The following is a 12,585-nucleotide window of genomic DNA, read 5'->3' as shown; positions in this document are numbered from 1 at the left end:
GTTTATCTGTAAAAGTGAGAACATGTCAGAATAATGTAACACAATTCAATATAGTATAATAAAGTTTAAATACAATATATTAGAATGGAATAGAAATTTGTTTCTATGCATATATAAACCATAAGTACATTATACCTATAAACACTGGTTGTTTCCAGTGTTCAGGTCATAAATTGTGCAACAACACAGATAATGAGGTTTTAACTTGAATGTAAACATAATTACAGCCGCCTCCTGGACTTTGTTTAAGGTGACACCCTCTCAGATTTGCCATAAATTCATCCTGACTGAGCCATCTGATAGACAGATGGTTTTGGCGTCATGGGGATTTTAAAGGCTTTTCTCCGGTCCTTCAGTCCAACCTCATTTTTAGGGGATGTGGCCTTTCTGTTGCTCATCTACGTCTGCTTTTCCTTTATTTTCAGCTCAAAGACATACAGGCATGGACCACCCGGACCCAAACCACTTCCCCTTCTCGGCAACCTGCTGCAGCTGGATTTTAAGAGACTTGACAGAACATTTGTGGAGGTGAGACAGAAGCAGTTCTTTGCTTGATATAAAAAATGTTTTTACTCAGGATAAATGTGTTTGTTTTGTCTCACTTTAAACTAGAAGCACTCCAGGCACAGCATGATTAAAAAATAGTGTGATCTGGATATAATCACCAATATTAATCCGTTGTTTTCTGTGACAACCCCAACATTTTCTGAAAATTTCATCCAAATCTGTTCATTAATTTTTTTACCTGATCTTTGCTAAGAGACAGACAAAAAACCCGACGGACACAACCAAAAACAGAACTTCCTTAGTAGAGGGAACAAAAGGGTCACATTTAGGAGCAGAGACAAGTTTTTAACAAAGGGGTTACCTGTGACCTTGACCTTTGACCCCATGAGCCTTGACATCAACAGGCATCTTTGACCCATGAGGTATCCAGCTGTGCAGTTTGACATTCCTGTTATCCAGCTGCAGAGTTATCTCTGACTTTGACCTTGAACTTTGTTTTTGTCCTGTCATGGCATTTCAGGCATACTATATAGAAAAGATGGCTGCCTACGTGTGCCAGGACAGATTTGCTCTACAGAAAGGATATGTCAAGATGAAATCCTAATTGCATGATTTACTTTAATGAATCAAGACTAAATCTGAATCCAGCATCACAGTAGACAGGCCACATTGTTGTAATAGCAGCCTGTTTGTATGACCTTCAACCATCAGGACTGTTTGTGAATCAGTGCGTAAAAGTCTGTGTGTGTGTTCGTGTTTTGTTTGTGTATATGTGCAAGTATGCCATCTGGAGATGCACAGTTAAAAAAGTGTTGTGAACAGTAGAAGGGCCGCCATCTACAGCATCCAAGAGCAGCAAAGGACAGGTGGATCCAGTCTTTTACTTTGAACTTTTAACCAGATCACCACTAAACTTTAATCAAGTGTTTCTTGAACCATGGTTGACGTTTTCTGAAATTTTCCTGAAGATTTCCTGGAAATTTATTGCTAACTTTTTGAATAATCTTGTACAAACACAGACAGACAGACAAACAAACAGACAGACACTACTGAATACATAACCTCTTCAGTGAAGGTAAAACATATTTACACAGTGCGATGAACTCTTCAGTTTTGGTGTATTTAATTCTACTTTTAGAATAAAACAATGCAATTAAATTATTGAAAATTGCTTTATATTTAAAAAAGATTCTTGAGATTTATGTTGTATTTGAAAACTTTTATGCTCGTAAGACACATTTATGGCCACACAACACAACTGTGAATAAACATGACCAGAACTACTGAGTTGTAACTATATTTTTATTTTAAATTAAATTTGATGCAGATAGTTTAAACAATTTCTGCATTTTTGCTTTGCATTCACTAAATTAACATACAGGGTAAAAAACGTGTAACATTCAATCACACTGATTTAATTCAGACAAGGTCATAAATGTAATCATTTTTATTCTTTATTTGTCACTGTATGTTTTAGTTTTCCAAGAAATATGGATCTGTGTTCGCCATCTACCTGGGACAACGGAAAGTAGTGATCCTGGCCGGATACCAGACCGTGAAAGAGGCTTTTGTTAACTACGCTGAAGAGTTTGGAGACAGGGACGTGCCTATAGTGGCAAAAGATACAAACCTGGATCATGGTAATGAAATTTTTATATTTTCCTGTAACTCAACACAGTTCCTAGACTGAATGCATATTTCAGTTACCTGTTTCAAACAGGAATTGCGTGGGTAAATGGGGACTCGTGGAAAGAAATGCGGCGCTTTGCTTTGACAAACCTGAAAGACTTTGGGATGGGAAAGAAAGCGTGTGAGGACAAAATCATTGAGGAATTTCATAAACTCATCAAAGAATTTAAGAAGTTCAAAGGTAACAGTCATGGAAATGTATAAATAAATAGCAAGAAAGAGTTTTTTTTCAGAAAATTTTCATTGCCTGAAATTATTAATGGATGATTTTCTGTTTTTTATTGCAGGTGAAGCATTTGATATGGCCCAACTGATGAACTTTGCTGTCTGTAATATAATCTGCTCCATGGTTTATGGCAACAGATTTGAATATGGGGATCCAGAGTTTCAAACGGTTATAAACAAAACAGGCGAAAGCCTTAATCTTTTAGGCACACCTGCAATAAAGGTGTTGTATTGCTACTTCAAATAAAAATACCTGCAAACATTTAACAGATTTATAAATAGTGTCAACACAGAATACAAAGAATACTTTCTTTTGAACGACTGACAGTTTTGATTTGTTTTTTTATGTTTTTATGGTTAACAGTTGTACACCTTGTTCCCAAGTTTGGGTAAATTGCTGTTTTCTGCCAGGAAGAAATTGAAAACTACATTTGAAGACAACAAAAGACATCACTTAACACTACTGAATCGTTTAAGAGAAACGCTCAATCCACAGATGTTCAGAGGTGTTGCAGATGTCTTCATTGCCCGTCAGCAACAACTAAAGGTTAGAAACCCGTCTGTCTGTCTGACACTTTATTTATAAATAATGCCAAATGTCAAGCAATTCAATTAACAAAATGACATGCCTCACATTATAACCATGTTAGGAAAACAAAGGTTAAAAAATAGTTTAAAAAAACACACAGAGAGCTTTCTGGACCTGTTGCCTCTATGACCCGACCATTAATAAAAGGAAGAGGAATGACGGACAGATGGATACATGGATGGATCATGTGTTCACAACACAGAAACATCAGCAGACAAGATAACTTATGCTCACAAAATATTTATGTGAACGCACCCAGTTTCATATACGGTGATGTTACATCAAAGTTTACTATCTTACTTGTGTGAGTGACAGCTGATCTTCACCTGCAGGAATCTGAGATCTCCACCAGTAACTACACCGACGAGAACCTGCTGGCTATAGTCATAAATCTGTTTGCTGCTGGAACTGAAACAACATTAACCACATTAAGATGGGGTCTTCTGTTTTTGACCAAACATCCAAAAATACAAGGTGGGAATTCAGATTATTTATAAACATAAAACAAGAGAATGCATCATGTTGTTTTATCATGTGTGAGTCTCTGTCATTTATATTTCTCTTGATCGTCCAGCCAAGGTTCAGGAGGAGCTGAACACAGTTGTAGGAAGTCGTCAGGTTCAGGTCCAGGACAAACAGAACCTGCCTTTCACAAACGCTGTCATCCATGAGATACAGAGACTGGCCAACATTGTTCCCTTGGCTTTGGCTCACAGTACTAGCAAAGATGTCATCTTCCAGGGTCACTTTATTGAAAAGGTCAGACTTGACTTTTTTAACATGTGAAAAAAAATTCAAGGCTTTTACTGATGTTAATTGTTTTTGGGTTGTTCTTTTTTTTTGTTTTAAAGGCTTCTTACTTATATGAGCTACCTTTGTTGCTTTCATCTGAATTTGCATGTAATGAACAATTAGGAATTGGGAAAAATAAAAAAATTAGTAGAGGATACCAGTTAGAAGTCAGATTTCTTTCTTAGTATTGGGTAAGTATAACCAAATGCCTCATTTTGATTAAATCTATTTTATAAATATTTGTAATTTAACTGTAATTATTGTAGATAATTTTAGAAATTGTGTTAAAAGTATTATAAATTTGTGGTTTTAGGGAACCATAGTGTTTCCTCTCCTAACGACTGTCCTGCATGATGAGAGCGAATGGGAGAAGCCATACGACTTTCATCCTGCTCACTTCCTGGACAAAGATGGAAACTTCACAAAGCGTGACGCCTTCTTGCCATTTTCTGCAGGTTTCTGAGATTAATGACTGTTTCGTATAAATTGTAAATTTACAGACATTATCTGAAGAGCTGTTCCTCACAGGTCGCAGAATATGTCCTGGAGAAAGTCTGGCCAAGATGGAGCTCTTCATATTCTTCACCACCTTCCTGCAACACTTTCGCTTCACCCCTCCACCTGGAGTCTCAGAGGAGGACCTGGATCTGACGGCGCTACCTGGTGGAACTCTCCGCCCTCAGCCTCATAAACTGTGTGCTGTAAGCCTAAAGTGATTTACGATTACTGATGTTTAATGAAAAAGTCTGAAGTCTGAAGTCTGAAAATGTCTTTTAGTTTTAGTTTGGATTTACAAGTTTTAGGGTGTTTTTTTTTCTAAAAAGTGGCATGTAGGCAACGTTTTTGTCTGTAATAAAAGCAAATACATGAGTGTTTATGTCAAGAAAGTTCAGAATTACATGCACAATGGATTTTTCTTGTTAATAAAAAAAATCAAACTCTTCATTTGTTTATCAATAATATTCTTGAATCAATTTGTGAACTGATTCTTGGTAGTTAAGTTTCAAATGTTAAATGTTTGACATTCTTTGATAGACAAAAATCCAAAATGGTGCTGTGTAATTTGCTTTAAATCAGTCATATAAAATGTGAAGACATGGTGAAGCTTGAATTTAACAGGTCTAACCAATTCCAAACATATTTTGTAAATGATGATCTTTAAGCCTGACTCATTCTGGAAATAATAAATGTTGTTTCATTTGCAATAAATGGTTGCTGTAATCTTGCACACTTTGAGACCCAACCTACTGTGTGATGCTTCCTGCAGAAAAAATAAATAAATAAAATTCAAATCACAGGCAGTATTTCTGTGTGCAATGTTTGCTCATCTTTCCTCTCATTAAACACCTAATTATAGATGTTAAAGTTCTATGCCCCCAAGTGTTTTCATTTCTTGACTTGCAGGCTGCTGTCAACCTGTTTTTTTTCTATTGTAACTAGGATTACCAGGTGTTCCTCTTACATTAGAATATTCACCATTTGTTAATGCTTGCCTCTTGTCCCACCACTTGAAGTGATGTAACGTTGTCCCACATTTTGTCAGCTGTAGGAAACCAAAAATGACATTCTGCCATACTAAAACCAGGTTTGGTCCACATAAGGACTATGGTTCCTGACAAGGTAGGTGGTTTTACCAAGAAAGGTCTGATAAACATACAAAAACAAGTGCACGCACGCACGCACACACACACACACACACACACACACACACACAGCCCTTATAAGGACATTGTATTGAGTGTCCTCCATTTCTGAAGTCTCACCCAGATTCTTTCCCTGTACCCCTTAATCAAAAAAATGACTGCTGTATCAGATCTAGGCTTTAGATCCCATAACAGCTACTCGAACAGAGTCTAACAGAAATTATTTTACTTTCTGCTGCTGAAAAAATTAGATTTTTTTTTTTTTTAATTAATAAAAATAGAAAAAAACATCAGATTTCTGACATGACTGAATAAAACTTTTGTTTCTGCAGCCTGGTGTCAGAAACTAACACAAAGCCTTGTCATATTTCCTGTCTTTAACAGACATATTCTGTTTTATATGTCATCTCAGTCTGTAGTGAAGACACGAGACCCCGTTATGCACTTTTAATGTAAATACAATCATTTGGCATTTTAATAGAAAAGCTAAAATGACATGAAAGTCTTAAAACATCTATAAATAAACAGAATGCATCAAAATAAAGTGATATTTAAATTCCTTAAGAACTAAATGGCCATAAATAACTTCTTTAAACCAAATGTCATCTCCCAAAACTGTTCAGTTCTGATCATACAGGACAGATGACAGTTTATGATATTTTATAGATTAAATGTTTTCTTACCTACAGATAGAAGCAACCACATCAGAACTGGAGATAATTTTACTGAGTTGAATTCAAACATTGTTGTCTTCCCTGCTGTTCTCAGTGTGTCTGATTCAGAGCCTCAGAAAGACAAAAGCAGCATCAACTTCCTGATTAACGTCTCCTCACTGTGACCACAGGAAACCAGCTTCTGTCGCACTTTTTATGACCATTTAAAGATAAAATCACTTTAACATTTCAGCATTTTATAAATACACTGACACTTATCAACAGCAAACCAATCAACGTCTGCAGTACTGAGGTGTTAGATCTTTATCAACAGGAAAAAAAAACAAAGGAGGCTTTAATGGTCTGTTTTCTCCTCGTTTTACCCCTGATGTCACTTTCACAACCAATGGAAAAAGGTTTCGTGAGAATGTGGTTAAAGCAGCAGCATTATAAAAAGATGTAGTTGATGAGCTGATGTGAAAACTTTATGGTCAGAGCTTTCACAGCGTCTCTTTCACACATATAGAACAAAACGTTTCGTGTCTCATATTTTAAAATTAAAATTCTCTGTTGTGCAGACTTTTTTTTACTGAAGTAAACATTTATTGCCTCTGAGCATTCACAGACGAACAGAGCTGAAAGTAGTTTGAAGGATAACACGTTTGGTTTAGATTGCCACTTGGTTTGTTTTTGTGTGTTTCTTTGCAGTGGTATTTTTGTCTTTGTCATTTATTTGTTTATTAACCTTTTTTAATCAGGCAAGTCCCACTGAGATCACAGATCTCTTTTTTTAAGGGAGGTCTGGGTCATAAGATCTTGCGTCATATTTTAATGCAATTTTGAACTAGAGTTTTATTTTTGGTTTCAAACCCACTAATTCCTTTCTGCAGAGTTGTTGCAACACCTAAGAAGGAAGTGTTTTAGTGCAGACATGGGACCAAAGCAGCTGATGGAGGTTTGAGTCTGAACTGATGACATCAGTATGACTCAAAACCTGGAGGAGCAAACAGTCAGCATGACAACAACTGAAAAAAGAAATGAAGAATTATTTTAGTTCTTTAAAATTTACCCTGTTATTGATTAATTCATCAGATTTATTGAAGCTGTGGTTATTTAGCTGTATTTAGCAGTTTTTAATTTCATTTGCACATAAAAGACATTAAACGGAGAAGATTTATATTAGAAAGATTTTCTCAAAATAAATGTTTATGTATGTTCTTTGATAATTGCCCATTGTGCTATGACTTCAGAAATTCAAACAATGTACATTTTATTAACTTTAAAAAATTTATTTTTATAAACTCAAAAATAGTGAGATCCTGCCCCACTCCCAGAAGATACAACAGGTGCTGAGGAAGTTCTGCTAATGAGGTAAAAACTGCAGCAACACATTATAACACACATAATAACAACATTAAAACATTTTTCAGATTAAATTCACAGGCTTAAATCTCTAATGTACAACCCTAATTCCAATTAAATTGGTGTGTTGTGAAAAACAAAAATAAAAACAGAATGTGATGATTTGCAAATCCTTTTCAATCTATATTCAACTGAATACATTACAAAGACAAGATATTTAATGTTCAAACGGATAAACTTCATTGGATTTTTGCAAATATTCACACATTTGGAATTTGATACCTGGCACAGGGGCAACAAAAGACTGGGGAAGTTGAGGAATATCATCAAAAGATTCAGAGAATCTGGACAAATCTCTGAAGTAAACAGCAAGGCCCAAAGCCAACATGAAATGTCTGTGACCTTTGATCCTTCAGGCGGGACTGCATTTAAAACCAACATCATTCTGTAACAGATATCACCACATGAGCTCAGGAACACTTCAGAAAACTTTTGTTAGTGAACACAGTTCATCGCTACATCTACAAACGCAAGTTAAAGCTCTACCATGCAAAGAAAAAGCCGTATATCAACAACACCTAGAAATGCCGCCGGCTTCTCTGGGCCCGAGCTGGACTGGTGCAAAGTGGAAAAGTGTCCTGTGGTCTGACGAGTGCACATTTCAAATTGTTTTTCAGAAATCATGGACGTCGTGTCCTCTGGGCCAAGGAAGAAAAGGACTGTCTGGATTGTTATCAATGCAAGTTAAAAAGCCAGCCTCTCTGATGGTATGGGGGTGTATTAGGGCCCATGCCATGGGTAACTGGCACATCTGTAAAAGGCACTATTAATGCTGAAAGGTACATACAGGTTTTGGAACAACATATGCTGCCATCCAAGCAACGCACAGAAATATGTCCAGCTGAGTTAGTAAGTTCTACCATGTGTGCTAATAAATACAAATCAAAGGAAGTGCATCACAAGTTACAGACAGCTGGTTGTGAAAAGCGACTACATCTAATAATACATTGGCACATACACAAATGTCCACTTCCTGCAAACAGGTTTATTAACTGTGTTGATTTGATGAGATGTCTCATTTTCTCTGGTTTATTTTGGTTTGGTGAGTAAGCTGTAGATACTGCTGGGATTGATGTCCGCCTCTGTCTTCATATTAGTCCTAACAGTAGAATAAGTCACCGAGTCTTCCTTTTCTTTGACCTGCATCACACAAACAGGATTCATGAGATTCATGTTGAAAGGTGACGACAGAGCGATGATGGTTTTAAAGGTGTCTCTGTTAGTATAATACTCATACTGTTAGTAAAATATGCCATGAACCACTGGGCAGACAGAGTGAAACCTTCAGAATGTAATCATTTGGCTGTTCACCAATAACTAGTTAACTTTTGGAGGTTGTCTTGAACTCTATCAGAGCTTAGATGAAACTGAAAGGAAATATTCACAGCTGAGTGAGACACTTACCTTTATGTTACGAGACGCCTCTGAACTGAAAGGACCAACAGTGGCATAGGTCACATTACACTGTATCTCATCCTGAGGACAAACAAAAAGAAAACAGATTTATTAGATTGTATATTAATGCAGTTCAACATTGGTGAACAAAAAAAAAAAACAAATATCTGTAACTGTGGGGTACCAGATTGTATTTTGCATCTTTTATTGTGTGATAATTACTTCAATAACACAGATTTTATATTTCACAGAGTGATACAGACAGTCTTACAGGTCTGCTTCATATGGAAAAGATTCTTAACCAATAAACACTTGTTGATTTAAGACTAAGTGTGATATTTCCTCTTTAACTGATAAAGAGAAAAGGAACCAAATGCATAATTTCCTGTCAGTTTAGACATCCTGAAAGACAAATGTTGCAAAATAAAATTGACTTTTTATGAGATAACTTGGTGCTATTATTATTATACTGTTCCTTCAGGACATCAGAAATGATTAGATATATCTGATGATACTTACATAGTGATGGTTTGGATGTTGAACATCTGAAACAAAAAGTAAAACTTCATTTAGCTGATCAACAGTACTGATATCATATTTCTCTGTTTATTAATAATATGTACACTAAACTTCCTGTTAACTGTATAAAGATACCATTAGCATGTTACACTGAGGTTACCATGGAAACAGGCCTTCCTGCTCCTTGTGTTAGGTGTCAAAAACAGCAACGAGTCACAGCTATTTGGAAGAAGATTAAAGCTGCTGGCTGAGTTACCAGAAAACAATTAACAAGGTTTATATTGATAGGAGTCATGATCTCCTGCCATCATACAGCTCCACCATGCTCCTACAGCTCAAATTTAAAAAATTTCAAACTCCTGAGTTAAGTTCTCATTAAATGTGATTTAAACAAATACTGTAGTTGTTGTTGTTCTCTGACCTTCTGTGTTTCTGGTTCTTCTCCTGCGTTTGATGAGAACAACAGCAGCAACGACCAGCAGCACGACACCGATCACTGCGATGATGATGATGATGATGTTGTTATGGATTGGATCTGCAATCAGGAGAGTCAAAACTGTCAACACATTGATCATAAACAGCATACAACTGATTAAAACATGGTTGCTTCTTAGGGGGTTAGGCCCTTTTGGCTCAGGGCTAGGGTCAGGGTCTCCTCAGGGTTGAAGGGGTCACTTCAGTAAACATTGATCATAAGAGATTTACAGAATGTAAATAATCCCAGATAATCTGCTTTTCATCTTTTCAGCTAATAATTAAAATGCATTGTACCTTCACTGACAGATGTGTAGTGAACTTCTATCTTCACAGAGTTTTCCTCAACAAACTGGCAGCTGAATCTTCTGTTTCGGCTTCTCTGATGCTTCACAGTCAGAGAGGAATCACAGTTTGATCGTCCTTCAAACTTATACCCATCATCTTCATCGAGCAGCTCAGCTCCGGTCTCATCCACCCAGCGAAGGCTGTTCTCTGGACAACGATAACCTGTGCGTCTCATCAGAGAACACTTTAATGTAACATCTCCATCCTTTGTTGGACCAGAATCTGGTGGAGAAACTGAGAAACAAAACAAGTTTCTCAGTTTAGAAAATATTGAGAAGAGATTTTGACTAAACATCTTATTTCTTCTCTAGTCTTATGTGGCAGGAAGAAGGTGGAGGCTGCACCTGCTGGCAGGGTGATTGTGAGTGAGCCAATTGCGCCAGAGGGCGCTCGGTATAAAAGCCGAAGTGATCTGCAGACTGACACTTGTTGTTTTGCTGTTGACACGTCGCGCGCTGCGCTTCCGGGGTGAGCCGTCTTTGTGCCAAGTACAGAACGTATGGGCGTATTCACCTCCACTGTTGGCCGTGAGTGGAGCGATTCCTCCAATAAGTGCGGACATTTGAGAGTCTCGATTGGGTGCAAGTAAGGAGAACTTGGCCTGATCGGAATCCCGACCGACCTTAACGCTGCTGCTTTGCCCTGACTGAATTACCGCTTACATAGCGGTCGAAGGAGGCCGGCGTGTGGGGCATTTCGAAGAGTGAGTGACTTCACGGGTGTTGGTTTTGATTTTTCTTTTGCTTTGGAGCCTATATCATCCAGGACCTGGTCGTGCCCACCGGTAAGCCTAGTTGGGGTTATTTTGTGTATTTTCTTTTTTTTGGTTGTTTATGTACAGGTGTTTTTATTTTGGGTAATAAATTATTATTGACTTGAATCCTGTCTGCTGCTGATTGCTAAACCAGACCTGTGTCCTTTCATTAATACCTGGGTGATAATCCCAGGTGGCATTGTTGGCAACAAGCCAAACTAATTGAATACTCAAGAAGACCTCTGAGTGCCACACTTAGTTTGACTTGATTTGAAATAAAGCAACAATAACTATGAAAGTTGAGTGAACCACATTTATAGTTAATTATAAACACTGACAAATGCTTCTCTTATATCTTGAGAGTCCCTCATGTTAAAGACTTTCTAAAAACACTGATCACTAAAACATGGATGCTTATAATAATGATTGAAACAACTCAACACCAACTTTCTATGGAGTTATAAGGAGAAAAAAACATGTCAGTGTTAAAATTTCATTCAAGTTTAAATACTCACTGTTCAAAATATCCAGATACACTCTGCCTTCCACAGAATGGGCTTCCCCAGGACGACAGCCGTATTCTCCATAATCCTCAGGTGTGATGTTGGTGATGATCAGAGAGCATTTTGTGTCCAAACTCAGCCTGGCAGCTCGAGGTGAACTCTGACTAACTACTCCTTTCTCAACCTCTGTTTGTGTGTATGAATCTCTGTCATAAATCCATTTAACAATGGCACATGAATAAGAAGAGGAAGGACTGTTACAGGGCAGAACAACATGATCTCCAACTCTGTGGTACAAACGGAGGATGTCTCCACTGATACCTGCTGAAGAGAAGGAGACATTCAGAGGAAAGTTTTACTCATCATCCTCAAACAGAACTGAAACAGACCTTAAACTTTGTAACCACAGAGAAATAAGTTAGAATCTGTTTAAACATTACTGACAAATGTGTTTTACTTGTTCACTCATATAGATGCTAAATGCACATTTCAGACAAATTAAAGGTAAATAAAGTCACCTTTAAATGGTCTATATAGTTAATAACAGTTTATATCACAGAAGAATGGAAGCAGAATACATCTTTACCTTCAAACTGAAGCATAAGAATCAGAATTAATTCCAGTGTCGCCATTTTGTGTCATTCTCCAGCCACTGGACGCTGAGAGGCTGTTTGCTTCTACAGATCTGTCAGAGTTGCTGTTATTTCCTCTTTGTGGGTGAATTTCTAGATAAAAATGACTTCACAGCACCTCCCACCATCCATCCTGTATTTTAGTTGACATCATGATATATTTACACCAATCAGACAGCATGAACAAGAAATGTCTTTTACTTCCTTTTAGTTGTTGCTCAATTAAAGTGTTGAGTCTGTGTCCTCCTCTGTCTTCATTTTAGTCCAAACAGCAGAAAAAGTTTCATCTGCATCACACAAACGGCAAAAAGATGAGGTTTAGCTCCAGTGCGGCCATTTTGTGTTTTTCTGTCAGCTGATCAACTGAACGTTCTGAGGCTTTATTTCTTTTCTGATTTGACATGAAAACACTTCCTCATCCTGTCCTGAAGTTGTCGTCA

At 37.2% G+C, this 12,585-nt stretch overlaps 2 protein-coding genes across 3 annotated transcripts; one reads left to right on the top strand and one right to left on the bottom strand.

Moving 5' to 3' along the window:
- Nucleotides 1–297: 297 nt before the first annotated feature.
- Nucleotides 298–5,099, top strand: LOC108242532 (cytochrome P450 2K1). Its single transcript, XM_017427407.3, has 9 exons — nucleotides 298–528; nucleotides 1,985–2,147; nucleotides 2,228–2,377; nucleotides 2,484–2,644; nucleotides 2,786–2,968; nucleotides 3,343–3,484; nucleotides 3,585–3,769; nucleotides 4,116–4,257; nucleotides 4,331–5,099. The coding sequence occupies exons 1-9, from the start codon at nucleotides 322–324 to the stop codon at nucleotides 4,516–4,518; spliced, it is 1,521 nt and encodes a 506-aa protein (XP_017282896.1). The 5' UTR covers nucleotides 298–321; the 3' UTR covers nucleotides 4,519–5,099.
- Nucleotides 5,100–7,377: 2,278 nt separating this feature from the next.
- On the bottom strand, nucleotides 7,378–12,220 carry LOC119617967. 2 transcript variants are annotated; one of them, XM_037981427.1, is made up of 7 exons: nucleotides 12,100–12,220; nucleotides 11,526–11,834; nucleotides 10,206–10,490; nucleotides 9,856–9,969; nucleotides 9,435–9,460; nucleotides 8,925–8,996; nucleotides 7,378–8,660 (listed from the first exon to the last, which is right to left on the bottom strand). In XM_037981427.1, the coding sequence occupies exons 1-7, from the start codon at nucleotides 12,143–12,145 to the stop codon at nucleotides 8,550–8,552; spliced, it is 963 nt and encodes a 320-aa protein (XP_037837355.1). In that variant the 5' UTR covers nucleotides 12,146–12,220; the 3' UTR covers nucleotides 7,378–8,549. The 2 variants fall into 2 exon arrangements, with proteins under 2 accessions (XP_037837355.1, XP_037837354.1); XM_037981426.1 differs by having other exon boundaries at nucleotides 11,526–11,837; nucleotides 12,100–12,212.
- Between the last annotated feature and the right edge of the window lie 365 nt (nucleotides 12,221–12,585).

Source organism: Kryptolebias marmoratus, linkage group LG19, assembly GCF_001649575.2.
Source record: "Kryptolebias marmoratus isolate JLee-2015 linkage group LG19, ASM164957v2, whole genome shotgun sequence".
In the NCBI taxonomy this organism is placed as follows: Eukaryota; Metazoa; Chordata; class Actinopteri; order Cyprinodontiformes; family Rivulidae; genus Kryptolebias; species Kryptolebias marmoratus.
The sequence above is the reverse complement of the archived record's forward strand: the minus strand, read 5'-3'. Positions and strand labels throughout refer to the sequence as shown.